The sequence below is a fragment of the Poecilia reticulata genome, linkage group LG9, assembly GCF_000633615.1.
Source record: "Poecilia reticulata strain Guanapo linkage group LG9, Guppy_female_1.0+MT, whole genome shotgun sequence".
In the NCBI taxonomy this organism is placed as follows: domain Eukaryota; kingdom Metazoa; phylum Chordata; class Actinopteri; order Cyprinodontiformes; family Poeciliidae; genus Poecilia; species Poecilia reticulata.
In genome coordinates, this window is record NC_024339.1 from 12,887,515 (window position 1) to 12,908,545 (window position 21,031).

Below are 21,031 nucleotides of genomic sequence, written 5' to 3' on the forward strand. Positions count from 1 at the left end.
AGAATATATTTTGTTCTTCCTATACAGCGTGACGATCAAATCCACAGAAAACACAAATTACATTCAACAATGTCAATTTACAAAAATACATTTATCTAAAAATATATTTTAAAATATAACCTTTACGCAATTTTTTTCTACCAAATAAAAAATTATGAAACAGAAATTTGCAAGTTTTTTTCAAGAAAATTTATCAGATTAATGTAAAAATTTCAGATTTTTTTCTAGCAAATTTTCAACTTTTGAAACTCAAAAATTAAAAAAAAAAATTTCAAGAAAATTTCTCAGATTAATCTCAAAATATTTTTGGCAAAAATGTACTTTTTATTCTTTGTACAACGGCCCTGCAATATAATTTATCGCGAGGGAACACAATACTTTTGTGAGGTAACAAAGAAAAGTCCCCTGTGTCCCCTGTAGGGGGCTCTGTAAAGCCTAAACACACCCTACTAATGCTCAGAAATTCAAGGGTACAGAAGGTAATTTAACAGCAGCAGAACAGAAATCCATCCTTTGACGAGCTGGAGGCTCCGTGTCACTGCGGCTGAAGGTGCAGGCTGCTGATGAACACGGCCTGCAGCTCGTTGAGGTCCTCCGTCGCCTCGATGGGGATGCTCAGCTTCCCCGGGGAGCTCAGGAGTCCGTCGGACTCGTAGGTCCGGTCAAAGTCGCACTGGCTGAGCTGGTCGTAGCAGGAGAAGCCGCAGCCGCCCGCTGCGCCCTGAGCGTGCTCGCTGATGTGCAGGTAGCGGTGCTGCGGGGACAGGCGGTTGTAGTCCTGGTGCGACCCGTGGTGCAGTTGGTGCTGGTGCTCCGGGCCCGGACTGTGGCAGGGGCTCTGGGACGGGCTGTGGGGCATCATGCAGGTCTGCAGGCAGCTGTTCCGCCGCACGGCGCGGTGCAGGTCCAGCCGGGCGATCAGCGGCTTCCCGATGTTCACGCTTTTGGTCCAGAATATGGGATGGTCATCGTCCATGGCTGCAAACGTTCCCTGGAGGCAAACGGTGAAAACCAGCTCCTCCTGTTGAGGGAAGGATTAGCAGAGAGAAAAATGTCTAAAAAACAAAATCAAAAGTTTGAATAAAAAGCTTAAATAACGTTCAGGACTGGAAGGAGTGCGATAACTTTGGTGTTCTGTTGTTGCTTTAAAACTGTTGTGTTTTTAGCTGTTTATATGTAGTTATACACACTGCAAAAACACAAAACATACAAAATTATTGTTATCTAGTTTGAAATAAGACAAAACTAACTTAGAAGTAACTTTCCAGAAAGATATCTGAGCTTATTTTAAGTATTATTCCTTGATATTGATGAAAAAGTACTTGTTCCATTGACAGATCATTCCATCTGTAACAAGACAAGCTTTCCATGTTAAAAGTAAAACAATCTACCAATAGAACTAATACTTTGGTAAGATTGTGTGTTTTTGCAGTGTTTAGTTTTTGTTTGGGCAGCTGCTGTCACAGAAAACTTCATATTTAGAGCGTTTAAGGAATTTCTACAACTGAAAATGCTGAATTTTGCTAAAATTGTCGCTTGTGATTAGAAAAAGTATTTGCCCCCTTAAACATTTCTTTTGTGTTTTCAGATAAAATAATCAAGATAAAAAAGTTATTTGCACCAACTTCTCATTAACCCAAAAAGTTGTTGTGCCAAATAAAACCCATCATGTCTTTTCTGATAAGCATTTTAAATAGCTATGGAGATATTTTTTTATACACTCCTCTTCATCAAATGTGTAATTAGTCAGTGACATTGGAGGGTTTTTGAAAGTGAACAGCCAGTCCACCTTTGACTAGGCCGCTCACTCCAAAACTGTTACTTTCATAAGTAGATTTCATGGAGTGCTTCATCTTCTGAATAAACTAAATAAGTTTGAGCTAAAAAGCCACAAATAGATTACCAGCATTCCTTGTTTCCATTAATCACAGGAAGCCTGAAGCCCTGGATCATCACACCATCACTACCGTGTTTAACAGCAGGCATGATGTTTACATCTGCAGCAGATTTAACGGGTCACACACCTTCTAAACAAAGCTGACTTTTATCTGGTTCACAGAAGATTTTCCTAAAGGCATGAGGGATCAGCAGAATGTTTTTGGAAAATATTCGAAGGTCATTTGTGTTTATTTTGGTCAGCACCTTGAATCTCCTTCATGGATGCCATTTATTGTAAAAATAAACCTGCTATCTTCTTTTAGTTGCAATTAAAGTGGCTGCAGATATTTTCTAATTTTTATTCTCAAGGAGATGTTGCTAATCAGTGATGTTGCTAAACCAGCCTGAGGGTTATTTTGGGGGACATTTAAGGTGCTCGTTGTGTTTTTACCCTGAGTTTCTGCAGAGAGCTGAGTCTGGTGTAGAGGCAGTGCTGCGGCAGGCTGCTGGACAGCAGGTAGATCCCCGTCTCCTCTGGAGTCTCTCTGTTCATTTCCTTTGGATCAACATCAAGGTCCTGCAGTAAAAACAGCAGGATTTCACCTTCCAACTCAAAATATTACAAAACATCTGTAAAGTTATCAAAAGGAGCACATTGCAGCGTGCAGACCAGAGAGAAGTCGGTGACGTGAGCCTGGCAGAAGGACATGTCCTCGGGCTTCTTTACGATGTGGGTGTAAATGACGAGAACGTTGGAAAACTCTGCGGCAAAGCCCAGCTTGATCTGAGCGCCGCAGTCAAAGTTCAGGCTCATGCTTTCAGGAAGCTCTGAAACAACAAACAAACGTTTCAAGTTTGTTTTGTGTACCGTTATTATTTAGGGCTGAAGTGATTAATCGCAATTAATCAATTAATAAATTAATAAAATAATCGTCAACTAATTTAGTAATCGTTTAATCGTTAACTGAAGTATACAGACTCAAAAAAATAAGGTCATTTGCTGAATTTGTTAAGCTAAAATGTACAAAAAATACTTCTATTTTGCATTTAAGCTAAAAAACTTTTAGTTTCACCTGGTTCAAATTCTGTTTTAAAAAATCTCGGATTAAGCACCTATTACCATCCAATTATCAATTAGTTAATCCAAAACTAATCAACAAACCAGCCTCACCAACCTTTATTCACCGATCAGCAGAGACTGAATAAACCAGAGGAATTCCAGTATATTTACATTAATTTATTTCTTAACAAGACTTAATATGCCAATGCATAATTTAGAGCCACAATGTTTACCTTAAGGGTTCCCTGACGACAGATAAGAAATTATTAGACACTTTTAAAACACTTACCGTGAGCTTTTGCCCACTGTCGGCTGTGAGCGTGAACGAGGTCTGCACTGTCGCTGGGCAGAATAGGGTCGGTCAGCGCCCTCCTCTCTGATAGGCTGCTACGGATTTCCAGAGCCTGCTTTCCCTTAGTGGCGTCAAACTGACCCATGTCTGGCCAGAAAAACATCCCAGGAACAAAAAGTGACTCAAAGGAGAATAGTAAAGTTTTCGTGAGCATTTAAGGGGACCCAATAAGCAAACTTCATATTTTGCACATTTCTATATCTCCGTTTGGGTCTCAACTGCTTCTAAAAGCAGCCAAAGTGTTTTAAAGAAATCACCCAGCTGTTTTCTAGCAATAAGTTAATATTTTTTAGTGTTCGGAAAATGAGCTATTTAAAAAATCTCCTGATTTTCAAGTCACATTTGGCACTGTGCTGTTACCTAGAAGCCCCAGCAAAGCCCAGCCCGTTACCTAGCAACCCAAGCGGAGCTCCACCATGTTTGGTCAGCTAGTTTTACTGCAATATGCTCTGTACATGAGCTGTTTTTAAAGACAGGTGTTTTGTCTTGTTGGCTGTGCAGGAGGCTCTACTAATGCTTGTCAAAGATGTACAGTTATATAACTGTACACCTTTGTATAGTGCATCTGTTTGCAGCTTTTTTCTTGTGTGAGTGTAAATGTTGCGTTGGGGGCGTGGCCAGCAGCAGCTTCTTAGTATTTATAATGACAAGACGCCCTAAAACAGCTCATTCTAAGAATAATTTTGTAAAAAAAACATGAACACTTTTTGTATAGCCCACAGACTTATCCTAACCTGTTCAAGTAGCTTAATACGTCACATTTAAAGCTTAAATGACGCCATGATAATGCTTCATAACATGTTCACCAACAGTACCCTCATGTCACTTTAAAGCCAACGACCCAAGCCATCAAATCCTGCTCTTGTATCTATTATGTTATAAAAACCTCATTTAGTAATTCACTCCCCAACACTTTTGTGTTTTACACAGCTTCTTTTCCTTTTCTCACCTTCTGCTACTCTGTCAAGCACCACCGTGATCTTCTCGTCATCCAGCAGCCGCTTCTTTAAAAACTTAACAAACACGCCGTTGGTGAAACCCGTGGAGCTCAGCTCAAAGGCCTCAGCGTCCTGGCACCTGCATCGCCACGCAAAGAACAAATTATTTAATATCTGAGAAAACCAAAACAACTAAATTAACTCAAATCACAACATCTGCTGCAGACTCACGTTGCATATCCAAAGACAATGTTGGCCGTGACTCTCAGGACGATGTTCGGAGTGCTTTCATCATGAATATTCCTAAAAAAAAAATGTAATTTATAAAGATAATAAAAATATAAATTGTATGGAACAAATTAAACATTATCAGATGTGTAGAGTGAAAATATAATAGCTTTTTAAAACAGCAACTGTACATAAAGCTGAACCTGGTTTATCTAAAAGGGACATTTTTTAAAAAAATAAATCAAATTTTATATGTTTTGTACTTCCATTTGGGTTTCTACTGCTTCTAAAAACAAGCTAAGCACTTAAAAACAACAAAAAAAAAACACCCATCCGTTTTCTGGCAATAAGTACATGTTTTTGGTAAGCTGTTTCAAAAACCTTCAGTATGTAAATTTACTTTACAGGGGCATTGCACTGTTGCTTAGCAACCACAGCCAATCTCAGCTCGTTACCTAGAAACCGAAGCGGAGCTCCAGCTCATTTGGTCAGCTGGTTTTACCGCTGTACGCGCTGAACAATGGCCACTGGAAAAGACAAGTGTTTTGTTGTTGACCTACCACCCAGAAACCTTTTGCTGGATTTTTGTTGGTTGTGCAGTAGGCTCTACTGATGCTTTTCAAATATGTACGGTTGTATAATTGTGCATTTGTTTGCAGCCATTTTCTTGGGGGAGTGTAAATGTTGCGCTTGGGGGCGTGGTCAGCAGCAGCTTATTTGTATTTAAAGTGACAAGAGGCCCTAAAACAACTCATTCTGAAAGGAGCTCAAAATAGGAAGAGCTGACATAATCTCAGAATGATTTTGAGGAAAATGTGTAATCTATCCTAACCTGCTCAAGGAAGCTTAGTAGAAGTAGAGGTGGTAGCCTCACCTTTTTCTGCACATGTCCAGCAGAAAAACATTGAGGCCTGTTTCCTTCTCCTGCATCAGCTTCAGGATGCTCTGCACACACAGGCAGTTAGCGGAGTGGTACGGGTTCGGTGCGTCCACCGGCACCATGAAGCTGTTCCCGTAGTTCTCATATCCGTGTCCAGCGTAGTACAGCAGACCTGAGGATGGAGCAGTGTGTTTAAGTCAGCTCTCCCAAGAAGAGAATCTCTCAGTGCAGCCAAGAAATAATGTCAATGGTGACATGCAGGTTCCTCATCTACATTAAGTAGTAATTTCAAACACCTCTGTATCAGTTATTTATTTGATTCTTATCAAAGAAGAATTACATTTAGTGTTTAAATTTGATGTGCATGTGAGAAAATCCTGCCCCAATGTCCAGAACAGCAGCGTGAATCAAATCCAAAACATCGTAAACCTGGGTAGAGACATCGACTCAGGTCTGAACCTTCAAAGCAACATGAAGTCAGTTACAAAGTCGGCCTTCTATCACCTGAAGAACATTCCAGGCTTCAAGACATAATGTCTCAGCAAGATATAGAGAAACTCATCAATGCCTTTATCTTTAATGGCACCAATTACTGCCACAGGGTCTTCACAGATCTGCTGCAACTGATCCAAAATGCTGCTGCATGGAGAAGCAAAATTCAGTTTCTGACAGTTGCTATGGAATTGCTATGACAACAATTAACAAGCTGCGAGCCTAGAACCAGCTCTCACCTCTTTCCTATCTAATTTATAAATAATATAAGGACAATAAAACTAGTACTCTATTACAATGTTTGAGTACTTGACTTTCTTTTTGTTGAAGCCATGGTTCGTCTATGTGCTTGCCTACCAAGATGGCGGTTAAATGGCATGGATCACTTCTGGTTCTGACTTTTGAGAACACTCAAAACACAGTACATAACACAGTACTGATTACTGTGTTATGGTGTAGAGTGCTTTGACTTGCCTTGTTGTTGAAATGTGTTATAGAAACAAACTCGACTTGACTTGAACGCACCGTAAACCCCCTTATGCAGCAGCAGCAGGAACTCGTCCACGGCGTTCCTCATCTCCGACTCGGTGAGGTCCAGAAGTGAAACCACTTTGAAGTTCAATTGCCGCAGGAGGTTTGTGAGGTCGTACACGTCCACCATGGGGGCCTTGAGCTGTGGGTGGTTCTGGTATGACAGGTTACCGATCAGCAGGGCCACTTTGTCAGTCGCTGACATGAAACATGGAAGGAGATAAAAACAATATAGACTTAATCTGTTACATAAGGCGTTCATATTGAACTCAGCAACCAGCCCAGACAACAGGAAGTGGTTTTTCCCTGTTTTCCTTTTTTTCAGCACATATGTTTGCATATTAAAACATTGCTTGAATTTCTCTGTGCGTTACATGGTATCCAGCTCAGCACAGAATGTTTTGTGAATATAACAGCCATGTTTACTAGGAGTTTTGTCGATAAATGATCATAAATATCATTTATGATGTTTATAATGCATAAACATCATAAACATTCACCCCGATTCTTGATTAGCTGGATTTGTTTTTGGAAGGAAAATCATGAGATTTATTTAAAAATGAAACAGAATAACCAGCCTTAAATTTAGTTGTTTGAATGAGACCCCGTGTGCTTGTTACTGATATTACAGTCATTTTAAAACAACATAAATAATTTAAATATGTGAAAATTTGAAGAATGAAGAAAATAATTTTCCATTTGGATTTATCCCTTTTTTTTTATCAGAACAGGTCAAATAAATGCAGCTGTTACACAACTGAAACTGTCTCATATGCGACACGTTGAGGGGTCCGCCATGAATTCTGAAGAAAAAGTGATAAGAATCAAAAATACAAAAAAAACCACATAGAGAGGAAGGAAGTAGATCATCCTGTGATGAACACCAGTGACATTTGTAGCTGTTTGATGTTAATCTGCACATCAGTCACTTCTGAAACATGAACATTTTCTTTCCTGCTGATAATTGTCTTGTTAAATGTCCATTTAGATTGTATTTCATTCTTTTTAAATTAGCAGGATAAATCTGGGTGTCTGATATAATGTGGCTGCCGATAAAAATAAACTGATAATCACAACGACTCCCATTCCTTCAGAATTCACCATGAAATTTATTTTTTATCGGTAAAACTGTACGTCAAACAAGCAGAAAAACAAACATTTGCTTACATTTTCTGAGACTTTGATGAACCCCAGACACTCACCGTAAAGCTGCTCAGGCAAACTATTTAGGAGAAGTTCACAGGAATCTACATTTTCAGCAAAGCAGAGAAAAGAAAATTAAAACAGCTGCAATATAATGGAAAAAAATCTGGGCAGAGTTTTAATCATCCTACCTCCTCCAATGGCGTAAATATCATCTAAAGAAAAAAACAAACAAATGCATTATAATCATATAAATTATATCTTTTTGTTTTTACACACAGGATCAGGCTGAAAATTATAAACAAGGAAATACATGAAAAGTTAGGAATGATCTTAGAAACTTTCATGCAATAGAGTTAAGTTAGCAGAATTACTTTTAAAAAGACAATTAGTAATATTTGATTACAACTTTCAACAAATTCCATGAAAGCATTTCAATAAGCTATTTTTATTTCTGATTTCAATAATTATTCATGGATAAATACTTCTGTTGTCATTATGTGAACTGATTTCTGGGGGGGGAAAAACAAAGAAAAAAAAAGCATTTTTAGCTGCACCACAATTCTTGTTTTCCCAATTAGCACATTTTCTTTTTTTAACTCCACAAAAAGTAAAACATTAATTTGAAATTTTGAGTTCTTAAAACTATATTGCACTAAAAGCAACTTCCAAATACCAAATATGTTTTTTTGTTTTGTTTTGTTTTATTTAACATCAGTTTTTGTGCACTCAGCGTTGAAATAAGTAACCTAAAACATAAAAATATTAATATACATAAACTTTGTGGTATATTTCAGGGTTTGGATGAATTTCTTGTCATGCAGAGATGTTTAGGAAATAAAAATGACAAATTGTGATCCATTGTTGAGTTGTAAAATAGATCAAGTCTCTCTTTATTCAGCTTTAAATATAAACCTTGAAAACTAATCTTTTTAAGGCGGCAATAAAAATTTACTTCAGTTGTAAACAATCCTTATAAAAAATAGCCAGTGTTTTTCAGTGTTTCAAGTAGATTTTAAATAATTTCAGTAGAAAACATGAACCTTTTTGGGTTTTATCACCTGCATGTTCCACAAACAATAAAAAGTAACACTGTGCTGAGGTATTTTATTACTTTATAAAAGGCAATCTTAGTTCAGTTCAATATGTTCCATCGTTGTTGTAGTCTTTTCATGGGATTTGTTGACCACCACCTTACTGTGTTAAATGAAAACCGCGGCCTATACTTAAATCACAATGCATGCAAATCACATCTTAAAATGAAACCTTGTAAGAACGGTTAGCATCCACCAGATCGCCGTGCAGATTACGACCCAGATGCAGGCCAGAGGAACATTAGTGTTTTGAACAAGACTGCAGTTAGTGTGTCTGTTTTTATACACCATGCACCGCTTTCGACTCTACCTTCAGAGCACTCCATTGCCCCTGAAATCTGGACAGATATCCTCGGTGCTTTCAGTCAAGAACAGAAGCAAACAGACGCTCAGGCATCGTGAGTTAAGAGCTGTTGCTGCTAGAAGCACCAACAAAGCGTAACGTACCTATCACAACATCAACTTCATTGGTCCACATTCTTTCCGTGCTGCTGCTGATCTCGCAGCGATACCTGCCTTGATGGTCCTGCATTACCTGGAGAATCTGAAACGCAGGAAACTTTCATTTGAGAGAGCAGTTGTGAAAAAGCAGGAAAGGAGTTAAACTGGGGCATTATGTGCTTTCCATTCACATAATGTCATTTTATTACACAATCAAGTAACTATGTTACATTCAGTTAGGGGTGGACGACATCGACTTAAAGTTTTATCATGATATTTTATAGTACTATAGTGATAATGATGAAAGTGACTATTTAGTACGACTTTCAGGTAACTGGACTGCACAGCAATCATAGCCCCAAAACACAAAAACTGATCTCCAAAAAATGTGAAATAAGCGGCTTGTCCAGTCCAGTCACATAAAGAAGTGCATCATTAAACTGCTCAGAGTATCTGTGTTTAATCATATTGTAAAATTTATTGATATTTATTGATGCTCTAAATGAAAAAACTGTGAAAAAATTGTAAAATTAATAATCCCAACAATTTTGGGGGTTTTTAAACATTGTTAATTGAAATTGATTGTGACAATGATAAATAAAACTTCTCCTCATGGTAAGAAATTTATCAAGATAAATGATAAACGGTACGATAAATGACCATCCCTACCTTCAATTGTTTTAAATTCTCTCTGTGCATATATATGAATTAAGAGAACTTTGGCTTCAGTAAATGGACATCTCTTTAAAAATTGCTGCTCTTTCTGAAGCTTTGCCTTCAAGAAGTCATCACCACAGCGTTCTTCTATTAACCCTTCAACTGTTTTTACCAGCTTTGTACTGAGAAATAGCTCAGGTAATGAGTTTAGCAGATGAACAGTTCCACCAGGTGTTTGCTAATTGCTGCTGGTTAGTCTGAAGGAGCTGAATGGGGGAGTTGAGAGGGAGGAAGCTCAGAAGCTTGGAAACTGCAGCTCCAAGGAGGAGCTGCCCCTCAAAGGCAGTGCTGGGTCCAACCAGGCGTTTTGCACAACCGAATGGTTGCCATGGAGATTAAAGGATTTCTCAAACATGAATGCAAGAATCAAAGCAACTCCAGGTATGTTTTTGATGAGAGAATAACATTGTAACCCAATGTAAAGCTCAAAAAGATTGATTTGACATAACGTTGCCCCTTAAATTAAAAATGAAACATCACCATAAGTTTTCTCTTTGTGGCGTTTGGGATCGGCACTCCGTTCCTGTGCCACTGGTATCGAGGGATCGGGCGGCCCACAGCACCACACTCCAGCTGCAGGGTTTCCCCAACATGCAGCCGCTGGGACTGAGGATGGATTGCCAACTTCAGCCGTCCGTCTATGGACTGATAACTCTGTCCTGGGGCTGTTGGAGGAAAACACAACATTTCCTGCATGTAAATACAACAACTGATTTAAACACTACATGGTTCAGCTGTTATTATATGGAAAGAAAAACAGCAGGAACTGGTGAAAACTTTCCCAAACCAAGTACTTTTGTTCTAGCTTTGAGTCCAAATATCTTAATACACTTGATATAAAACAAAACCAACTTACAAGTAACTTCTCAGCAAGAAATATGATATTGTTATAAGTCTATAATTCCTTAATATTGAAGAAAAATCACCAGTTTCACTGGGAGGTTATTTCCCTTATAATGTGCGGAAAATGTCTTGCTATAACTGAAATAATCTGCCAATGGAACAAGTAATTTTTTATTGACCTAAAACAAGCTTATATATCTTGCTGAAAAGTTAGTTGCAATTTAGTTTTGTCTTATTTGAAGTGAACTAAGTTATTTGCACTAGAAACTAGATTAAAATACTTGGTAAAATTTTGTGTTTTTGCAGTGTAAGTCTCACCATAAGACATGGTGACATTTAGGACGTCCACCTGAGCCCACTGGCTGAATTCACAAGCATCGCCACAGTTGACCCTGCAGATGTAAAAGCCGGCGTCCTTCAGCTGGACAGGACTTATCAGAAGCTCTGGAGAGAAGCTGTTTGGAACCTGAGGTAATGAAAATGAAAATCATGCTGGTGCAGCCATGTTCCACTCTTTACTTCATTTTTTTCTCTCTATAAATAAGTCAATGATGAAAGCAGAATGGAAAAGCTGTGACTCAAAAGGTCAAGTCCAGCTCTGATGTTTCCACAGAATTTACTGTAACAGTGAACATCACAGTCGCTAATGAACTCTTATAATTGGTAATCACCATAATTGGTTGACCACCTCTAATAAATGCAGCAGTTTTGGCAGTTTGCTGGTTCGACTGACCAAAGTTGCAACATTTGTTTTATTTTCAGCTGGTGCAGTTCGCTTTCACACTTTGAAAAAGCTGTTCCCCTCCTCGCCTGTGGTGGCGCTGCACTGAAGGAAACGACATGAAAACCTCTGAAGAAGACATGAGCGCAGATTCCTTCTTCACAAAATGCAAACAACATGGAGTTGAGTCAGATTTTAGTAGATGTAGGATTTCTGTTTTGACGTCTCTGAAAGATCACATGCCATTTTTTTCTCTAGCATTAGACTCACACGTTTGTTTAAGTTGTATTTACCCAGAATGCCCTGCACTGTCATCCACTTCCTGCTTTTGGAGCAGTGTCTGCATTTACATATGCATTCAAATCGCACCAGAGTTCACTTCAACCAAACTGAGACCAAGGCTTTTAGGCAAACCAGAGATTGCTTTTTTGGTCCGCATCAGAGTTCGGCTGAGCATTCACACCTCCCCAACGAAATGGACTTTTTAGACAAACGAAATAGAACTTACAGCAGACCAAACAGGGTTGGTGTGAATGCAACCTGACTGTTGCTGATCATAACGGTTAGGGAACCATTTAGTTGCTAATATTACCAGTAATGGAAGTTCCAACAAATTTACCCTTAGGTCAGAATGTGCAATGCTTAAAATAATGGACAAAAATAAAAATAAGAGCTTCCATCCTGGACTTTCCGGGTTGCACTTAGCATGGCAAATGCTAAAGTTCATAACAGGACAATTAGGAATAGACTGAAGTAGGATGTCTTGTTTGGGAAGCTTGTCAGAAAAACAACAACAACAACAACTACAAAAAAAACATCTTGGCAGCAAGATTAAAGTTTGCCAAGTTGCATCTGAATGGACCATATGTCTTCTGGAATAATGTTTATTTCAGGTGAAAATGTTTTTCTTAAATGCAAACACATCACTGCAAACATCTAATTCAAGTTGTTAAGCATGGTGGAAGAAAAGTGATAATTTGGAGCCACAAGATGTGGGTCTCTTGCAGTCATTAATCAACCACAACATTATCTGCATAAAAAAGTCTTTTCAAATCACCATTTCAGCAAAAAAACAAACAAAAAAAAAAACAGCCCAAATTTGGTCATCAGTGATGAAAATGATTGCTGAACACAACAAATATAAAGCATAATGGCTGGAAAGATAATAATCAGAATGCTGCAATGGACCAATAAGTCCAGACCTCAATCTGATTTAAAGGTTTGGTAAGACTTTGAGTGAGATACAGTATGCAGAAACGTTAATTAACTGAAGCGATGCTGCAAAGAGGTAAAGACGAGTGGGCCAATGTTCCTTCACAAGGATGTGAAAGTGTTTGTTCTGCGTTTCTTTTTTGTTTGAGTTTTGTTTTTACACTAAGCTTTGGATTTATTTGTAATTAGACGTAATGATAAATAGAAAGCCTTATTGCAATAAGTTTAATCAAAATCAAATTCATTTCTATCATCTGCCAGATAATTGATTCCTGATTTTTTATATTTACTGGGAAAGCTTTTAATTTTATGAAAAATCTGTTTCATAAAGTAAATGTAAACAAAAAGAGATCATCCAGAAAGTTTGTCTTGTAGTGAATCCTTTGTTTTAACTTCTATCTGAGCTATTTTTAGTTAGCATTTTAGCGCAAGCAGGAGATTAACCTGAAACAAGTTCATAAAGTTTCAGAAAGATTGCAAAAGGGTTTTGTTTGCTGCTTTAAACAAGAGCCATTGATGGAGAGATCAAGCCCAAGCCCGTTTGTTATTTCACTTCAGAGTTTAAACTCACTGTGATTTTCCTTTCACAATGTTTTTGTAGATATGTACTTCTGGTGCACAGATATGGCTCTTCTTGCCAAAATAGTAAAACAGTTTGATTTAGAAAAAGATAATGCAAAGTTATGATAAAAATAGGTAAGCCCAAAGAAGTGTAAGGATTTACATTTGAATTTAAGTGGAAATCTTGATTAGAAATTCTTAAAAAGCAGCACAACGTGGGACAGAAACAATGTGTTTTCATTCTCTAAATAAAGTTCAATAAACATCATTAAAAGCGACAAACAACTATACTTAGATTAGGAATACATTATTTCAGGACAATAAGTAATTGAGATGCCAATGCTGAAGATTACAATATTTGATATAATTTATGATTAACCTACATATTTGTGACTCTATTTGTTTATAATTTCAGAATGTCTCCACCACACAGCATAAGGTTTGGTATCTTAGCCACTAAAAATAAATATCAGCTGTAAGGCTGAAACAAATAATTGTGATTAATCAATTACTGAAATAATCTTCAACTAATTTAGTGACTGATTAATCATTGACTGGAATATACAGACTCTAAAAAAAGACATTTGCTTAAAAAAAAAACCCAGCATAATCAGAGCAGTGATTAAGCCAAAACTGTACAGAATATACATACATTTAAGATGGAACACCTTTAAATATGTTTTACCCAAAGCTTCTCAAATGGCCGTTTTAGTTTCACCAGGGTCTAATACACTAAGCAAACCTATATTAATGCATTTTAGACAATAAAATTTTACTTTATTATTTAAAAATTAATTTAATTATTTATTTGCCTCTTTTTATGTATTTCTAACACTGCACAAAAAGCCAAAGAGGTTAAATGAAAAATCTACAGAATGTGACAATGTTTTTGACCAATTAATCAACTAATCATCAAGATACCCGATAGAATAAATCAGCTACTAAAATAATTGTTAGTTGCAAACTAAGGAATCCCGCCAAACTACAGTGATTTTACATATTGTGCAGCTCTAACTCAGACCAGATTTATAGTAGTGATTGATGCCTAAGACAAATAAAACTGACAGCAATATTTAATTTCTGCATGTATGAAATAAGCATATTTGCTTAGCTAAAGTACAGAGAACGTTAGCAAACAGTGGCATCCATGTGATGCAGAAAGGTCTTTCAGTTCCTCTAACAGCTGATTTCATCAGGAAACAGAGACTTTGAAAAGATCATTCCCACCGTTACACAGTTATGCAAAAACAGGGTCTGTATCGGCCAGTCCACCTGGAGCATTGTTTACATATTTATTTACAACCGCAATGACGTCACCAGCATGTAAGAGGCCTGATTTGCATAAAACTGTTGACATTTTGATGATGCGTCTCTTTTAGAAAAGCTTCTTCATCTGCCTTTTTCCCCCAAAGTAGCTTTTCCTTTACAATGTGCGCAAAACTTTTTTGATATCTTGCTAATGTAAAAAAAATATATAACACACACACAATTTCACAAATGTGGTGTTTTCATTAAATAATAAATGCAATTAAAAAGTGATTAAAATTCATGGCAGTGACGGATGCCAACAGTTATAAGATATTTCAGCAACAGTGCTAATATAAATACATATATAAAATTTCAGGCAATTACAGTTTATGTTCTTAAAAAGTAATTAAATTATTTGCTTAATTGCATGTTTTAATGGATTTCGAATATTGTGTAAAATTGTATAAGTTAAATGAAAACTCTTTTTATCCAATTCTCAGATTAATCAACAGAATAATCAATGAGTAAAATAATTGTTAATTGCAGACCTAAATGGCTGAATAACCTAAATAACAGACCTCATCATTCAGTAATTTAGTTTTTTAATTGAAATTGTTTATTTTGTTGGTTTTTGATTAACCAGACCCTGCAGTTATTTTAAATGTGTCCCAACATTAATTTTCACACAGATACAATGAAATAAAGAGTCTTTAACCTCTATCTGTTACCTGACAGTTATTGGAGTGGTTGTTTCCCTCCATGTTTGTTTCAACTCACCTCTTCTCTGGATTTGAACCACTGATACTGGACAGGAGATTTTCCCACTGCATGGCAGCTGAGGCGCAGATTGTGGCCACAAATTAGAGCTGCGGACTGTGGCTGAATGAGGATCTGTAATGCTATGGAACAAAACAAACAAAAAAAAAAACAAAGAGTTAATTGGAAATTACGTTTAGTCAACACTACATGGATTGTGTTCAGTGCTATATATCTCTTAAAGAAAACATCTCGTTTCCTCTTTAAAAAACCCAAACTGACTGAGCTCTTCTTCTAATCACGTGTGTGCAGAGTAGTACTCTCCACAGCCTGCGTGTTGCCACATGAGTCATAAATTCCTCTTTAAGCTAAATAAGGACAACAAAGAGCTCTGAAATACTTTACGACAAACAGTAATAAAAGGTTAGCGTGCGTTTCCCAGCACCTGGTGGTTTCAGGCACTGCAGGGCGTCCGAGTTGCCCAGAGTTTGTAGGTAGTCGGTGAGGTGACCCATAGTGCAGCCTCGCTCTCCCATGAGCCTCAGCAGCATCAGGCTGGGGCTGCCTTCCACCTCCAGCACCCTGAGGGAACACATCTCCATGTCATCTGAGCTGAAGGACGAAAGAAAAGGTCAAACTCTGATTAATAATGCAGAGCAACTGGGTCTGAAATGATTAATCTTTATTATTAAAATAATAACATATTTTAGTAATCGATTAATCATCAACTGGAGGATAAAGACTGAAAAAACAGTATTCAGAGCAGTAATTCAGCAAAACTGTACAAAACATATATACATTTTGCATTTAAGATAAAAAAACTTGTCTGTAAATATCTTCTACACAGAACTCCATTAAGTGGCCCAGTTTTAGCTTCACTTTGTTCAAATTCGTCAAAAAAAACCAACAAAAAAACAACTACTATTAAGCACCTTTTGCTATCTAATTATTAATCAGCTAATCATATTCAACAGATCAGCCTTACACTGTACTGCTATCAAGTCAAGCAGAAAGCGCTGAGCTTTTCACATGTTGATGTATTTTTAGCTGCAGATGCATCTAAAAATACTTAATCATTTGAATTGCTTCAAATGATTAAGCGTACTTCAAAAGAATGCTGTTAATACATTTCTAATGTGTCAAATAAGCTTAAGTGGTTAAATGAAAACTGCAGGTCGTGACAATTTTTTATCTGATTAATCATCAGAATAATCATTAGATTAATCAACTAAAATACAAAAAAAATACAACTCAGTATTTGATAACTTATTACAAACATTATTTTACAGTGGCTCACAAAACTGTAGATGCCCCTGATAAAATGTCAGATTTTTGTGATCCAAAAAATTAAACCATGACAGACTTCAGCAATCCCTCATCTTGATTTGAGAAGATTTACAAAAGTTCTCTAATGATGTTTTCACGCATTGTTAGAGAACCTTAGTCCGATAGACTTGGTTTGATTGGGGAAATTGCAAAGCGGGATGTTGGGGGCACTTTGAATGCAGTCCGCCCAGGGCACCAATCAAGCTATGACCGCCCGTGACCCCGAGATACATGAACCTGGTGTAGGACCTCGTCCCAGACCAGAAGACACTCTAACCTTTTCCAGCTTAGATTTGAAGGTGCTGAATTTCAAACTTTGATTTTGTAAAACTACATTTAGCTGATTTTAATGTATGCTTGGACTCGCTGTGACATCCCTCTTTATCTTCAAGCAAAACTGACTTTTATTTTGAGCTTTTCATAATCTCATCCTAAGTTACATCTTAAGTAACACCACGGATGATGCTGCCGCCACCAGGCTTTACTGTAGGCATGTTTAGTGCAAGTATGTATGTCTGATCATGGTATGTTAATGGCAAAACACATTTCAAGCTTTTAATGCATATTCAGTTTTTACAATAAAAATGAAGTATAGCTATACACAAACTGTAACTTTACTGTTTTTAACCGCACATGCATACAAGCACAAGCAGTTAAAAGTAATTTTCAGCATACCTGACTTTAAACCGCCTGTCACTGCTCACGATCTCTCCAAGTTTTCGCCATCCTTTACTGCTTGATTTATCCAACACCTCACAAAGTTTCTTCACAATCGACTCCTTTAACAAGTTGATTTTCGTAGATCTCTCCAGAGAGTCCGACATGTTGGCTCCGGCTATCTACCGGCTTCTCCACGCTAGTTTTAAACTTCACAAGAAGTCACATCGAGGCAGAAAGGTTGAAGAAAAGAAAAACACACACACACTTTCGCACAAATAGATTTAACTTCCTTCCTGGAAGACACAGCGTAAGTGATACAGGCACACCTACCGCACCATGTTGGGTTTCCCCGTTTCAGAGGCTGAGGCTTGTTGTTACTGCCAAAGATCGTTTCTTTATTGAGATGGAGCAGTGTGCGGGAAAAACTGTCACAATATTAACAAGTATAATTGTTAGCTGTTTGTTGTGAACACACGTCACATATAGATATATTTTTGTAAATCGCAAAAGAAAACTCATTAATGTAATTTACGCTAACTCTGTTGGTCAAAAGAATTTGAAAACATAGCTTTGTTAAGCTTTTGCTAACTATGAACATTAGCTGGCCAACGGACACTGGCCAAAACTCAGCACCGACACTTGTGTGCATTCATAGATTAATTAATCTAAAAATGCTCAGATGATGCGCTGTAAATCACACACAGAGCAAACTCCAGACTGCCAAAAACGCTTCAGGATTATTTTCTTTAAAAACAGAAGGTGGTGAGTCATCTGGCTGTCGGTGCGCTCTTTGGCTGTGAGCTTTAAGTAGGAGGTGAATGCAGCCTTTTTCTTCTTCTACTACTTCATAATTCTCTCTAAACAACGGAACACATTTTACAGAACAGAGGCACCAAGAAGAATGTATGGAGGTCCAAAAGACCACAATTAAGATAAAGATAGGAATTATTGAATTGTGTCGATATTTAGTTAAAATTGTATGCACACAGATTTCAAATATGTTCTTTATATAATATATAATTTATTTTTAACTAAATAAACCATTGACCTGTGTAAATCATTAATAAATGTATAGATTTCCAGTGGTATTTCAATTATTATGCATACAAATGATATTTAACAGTTTATCTATATCAAATCTTACTTCAGCATTTGAAAATGTTTTTAAAAAATATTAACTGTACCATTAAACTGAGTTTAATGACATGAGTATGGATCTATTAAGATATTCTTTCTACAACTAGTACATTTATTTATTTTTTATTTTATTTTATTATGTAAAGTGCTCAGAAAGTTAAGTCCAGCAGGGGGCCCAAAGCATCCGTTTTGCCTCTGGCCAGTGAGATCGGCTATCTGCAACCTTTGCAACCAAAGAGGAGTTTTTTTGTTTTTTTTGTTGATGTTTTTTTTTTTTTACTTCAGTCAAGCACAATTAAACTCGCTTGAACCTTAATGTAAAATGACCATTTGAAAAAGGACGATTTTTATCTTGCCTTTATCTATTTTAGCTCTATTATTAGATTTCTATCCCTCTGCAAAGAAGTATTCTGTAGGATTCTGATATTTGTGCAAAATTATGTAAATAAACATAATTTTAAGCCTAAAGACAGGAAAACAGATCTAAAAAATATCACTGGTGCTTTTAGTGCCATTCTTTGGAAATCCAATGCAATTATTCTACAAGAATAAACGATTAAAAAACATACTTCCTACAAAAAGGTGATCTTAATGAAACCTATGTTTAATATCTACTTACTGGTGTTTATTTTCAAATGATACTTTTAATATATAATGTAATAGGGGCTATAATATATTTAATATCTTTCTTTCTAGCTTTGATTATACAGCCTTAATTTTCTGCATAGTTTCATAGAATGGGTTGAAAAGAGTTGGGAATGTATTTCCCTGCTGGAACTGATATTAGATGTTCATTAGCTATTGTTGCTAACTATCTAACTGGACTTCAACGGCTACACTGCTAAAGCTATAGCACTGTTTGAACCACAGACATTGGCTGCCTTTCCATTAATTGTGCAAATTGAAATTATGAAAATAAACTTGATTTATGGAAATATGCCGGTTTCAAAAAAGAGAAAGACTCACGTTTTTCGAGAAAGTTTATTTCTCGAAATAAACTTATGGTTTTTCATTTTATGAAAAACCATAAAATGATGTGGTTTTTCAGCCGTATCTCGCAAAACTGCAACGGAAACCCTTCTTCTCATCACACAAGTCATGTGATCAACAACCGGATGTTATCATACTACTGGCGGAAAAGACGAAGAAGACGAAACGCAGCTAATAGCTGAAGCATCTTACAAAAATTCTTAATTAAAGCACATTTGATCTTTTATTTAGAAATATATCTGATCCTCTGGATGGTCTGAGATGATTGTGGCTGAGTGTGAAGTTTGCTTAGTCACTGTGGACTTAGGGAGTCATGTTGTCTTCTGGTGTTAATCCACTATTGCGCCTAAAGTTAGCTCACTTAAAGCCCATAAAATCAGTGGGGTGTCTTCAAGAGGAAGCTGAGAGATGCAAGAACCAGCTATATGAGCCGAAGGTTGCTGTTAACACAACCTACTTCTGCAGAGGTGATAAGCCACAGTTTACTCTCCAAGCCACAAGTTCAGTATTTTGCACAAAATGGAGCCCAGAACAAGCATTGAGTGAATACACAGTGTATATTACATGGAAATAGTTTTCAGTCAGCTGATATTTCTTTGTTAAAATATTTTTTTGTTGTTGGTCTAATGTAACATTTAAAATTTTTGGTTTTATTTCCTGGGCTGCATAGTGGCGCAGCTGGTAGAGCTGTTGCCTTGCAGCAAGAAGGTTCTGGGTTCAATTCCCGGCCGGGGGTCTTTCTGCATGGAGTTTGCATGTTCTCCCTGGGCATGCGTGGGCTTTCTCCGGGTACTCCGGTTTCCTCCCACAGTCCAAAAACATGACTGTCAGGTTAATTGGCCTCTCCAAATTGGTTGTGTGTCCTGTGTGTCTCTGTTGCCCTGCGACAGACTGGCGACCTGTCCAGGGTGTACCCCGCCTCTCGCCCGAAACGTTAGCTGGAGATGGGCACCAGCACCCCTCCCGACCCCACTAAGAGACAAGGGTGCAAGAAAATGGATGGATGGGTTTTATTTCCTCTAAACTGAAATTAACAAAACTTACCAAATATAAACACTTGAAGAGTACTTGATATTTCTCTGTGTGAGTCTGTACTATTTAAATCGAATCACTAAAATGAATTAACTTTTCAATAATATTTGATCAATGAAATAATTTGGTTCTGAAACAACTACTTAGTTCTTGCAGGCATTTTTATTTGCATAGCACATTTTCAGCAAAAATAAAAAGTTTTTATACAATTTGAAGGAATCTAAAAAAAACAAGCAAAACACTTTGCATTGCAATAACAAGGGGAAACAATTACAGGCTAACAATAGAGTACACTTTATGATGTTACAGTTAATAATCAGATACTGCTCTAAACAAATGGGATTTCTGTCTTGATTTAAAGGAATTCAGTGTTTTGCAGGTTTCTGGAAGTTGTTGCTTGTTGGTTTTGGGGATGCAGAGCAGACCAGAACCAGAGGACCTGAGTGGTCTGTCAAGGCTGATATGAAAGCAGCAGATCTTTAATGGATTTTGGTGCTAAGCCGTTGAGTAACAATAGTATTTTAAAGTCTATACTCTGAGCTTTTTGGCAGTGAAAGGAATTTAGAACTGGGGTGATGAGGCCTATCTTCCTGGTTTTAGTGAGAACACAAGCAGCAGCGTTCTGGATCATTTTGACATGCAAATGGATGAGTTTCTCCAGATTTTGCTGGGACATTAGTCTTTTAATCCTGCAATGTTCTTCAGATGACAAAAGCCTGACTCTGTAACTGTCTTTATGTGGCTCTGAAGGTTCAGATGAGCCCATCACTGCCCAGATTTCAGGCCTGATC

The 21,031-nt window shown here is 37.2% G+C and overlaps 1 protein-coding gene across 2 annotated transcripts; it reads right to left on the minus strand.

Moving 5' to 3' along the window:
• Positions 1 to 301: 301 nt before the first annotated feature.
• Positions 302 to 19,201, minus strand: malt1 (MALT paracaspase 1). 2 transcript variants are annotated; one of them, XM_008418015.1, is made up of 19 exons: positions 19,185 to 19,201; positions 17,412 to 17,506; positions 17,097 to 17,288; positions 15,541 to 15,707; positions 15,117 to 15,238; positions 10,916 to 11,063; positions 10,235 to 10,419; positions 9,044 to 9,140; positions 8,907 to 8,954; positions 7,694 to 7,717; positions 7,562 to 7,606; positions 6,354 to 6,557; positions 5,331 to 5,508; positions 4,460 to 4,531; positions 4,240 to 4,367; positions 3,228 to 3,377; positions 2,549 to 2,706; positions 2,330 to 2,455; positions 302 to 1,021 (listed from the first exon to the last, which is right to left on the minus strand). In XM_008418015.1, exons 3-19 carry the CDS (start codon positions 17,243 to 17,245, stop codon positions 536 to 538), a joined length of 2,487 nt encoding a protein of 828 aa, XP_008416237.1. In that variant the 5' UTR covers positions 17,246 to 17,288; positions 17,412 to 17,506; positions 19,185 to 19,201; the 3' UTR covers positions 302 to 535. The 2 variants fall into 2 exon arrangements, with proteins under 2 accessions (XP_008416237.1, XP_008416238.1); XM_008418016.1 differs by lacking the exon at positions 8,907 to 8,954.
• Positions 19,202 to 21,031: the final 1,830 nt, after the last annotated feature.

Bases quoted from the DNA above. Each gene is read 5' to 3' on its own strand.
- malt1 (XM_008418015.1), bottom strand. From the start codon at position 17,245: ATGTCGGACTCTCTGGAGAGATCTACGAAAATCAACTTGTTAAAGGAG. The intron at 2,707-3,227 runs GTAAGTGTTTTA...TTGTTGTTTCAG, and splicing joins ACAGTGGGCAAAAGCTCACG to AGCTTCCTGAAAGCATGAGC. The intron at 1,022-2,329 runs GTAAAAACACAA...TTCCCTCAACAG, and splicing joins GCTCTCTGCAGAAACTCAGG to GAGGAGCTGGTTTTCACCGT.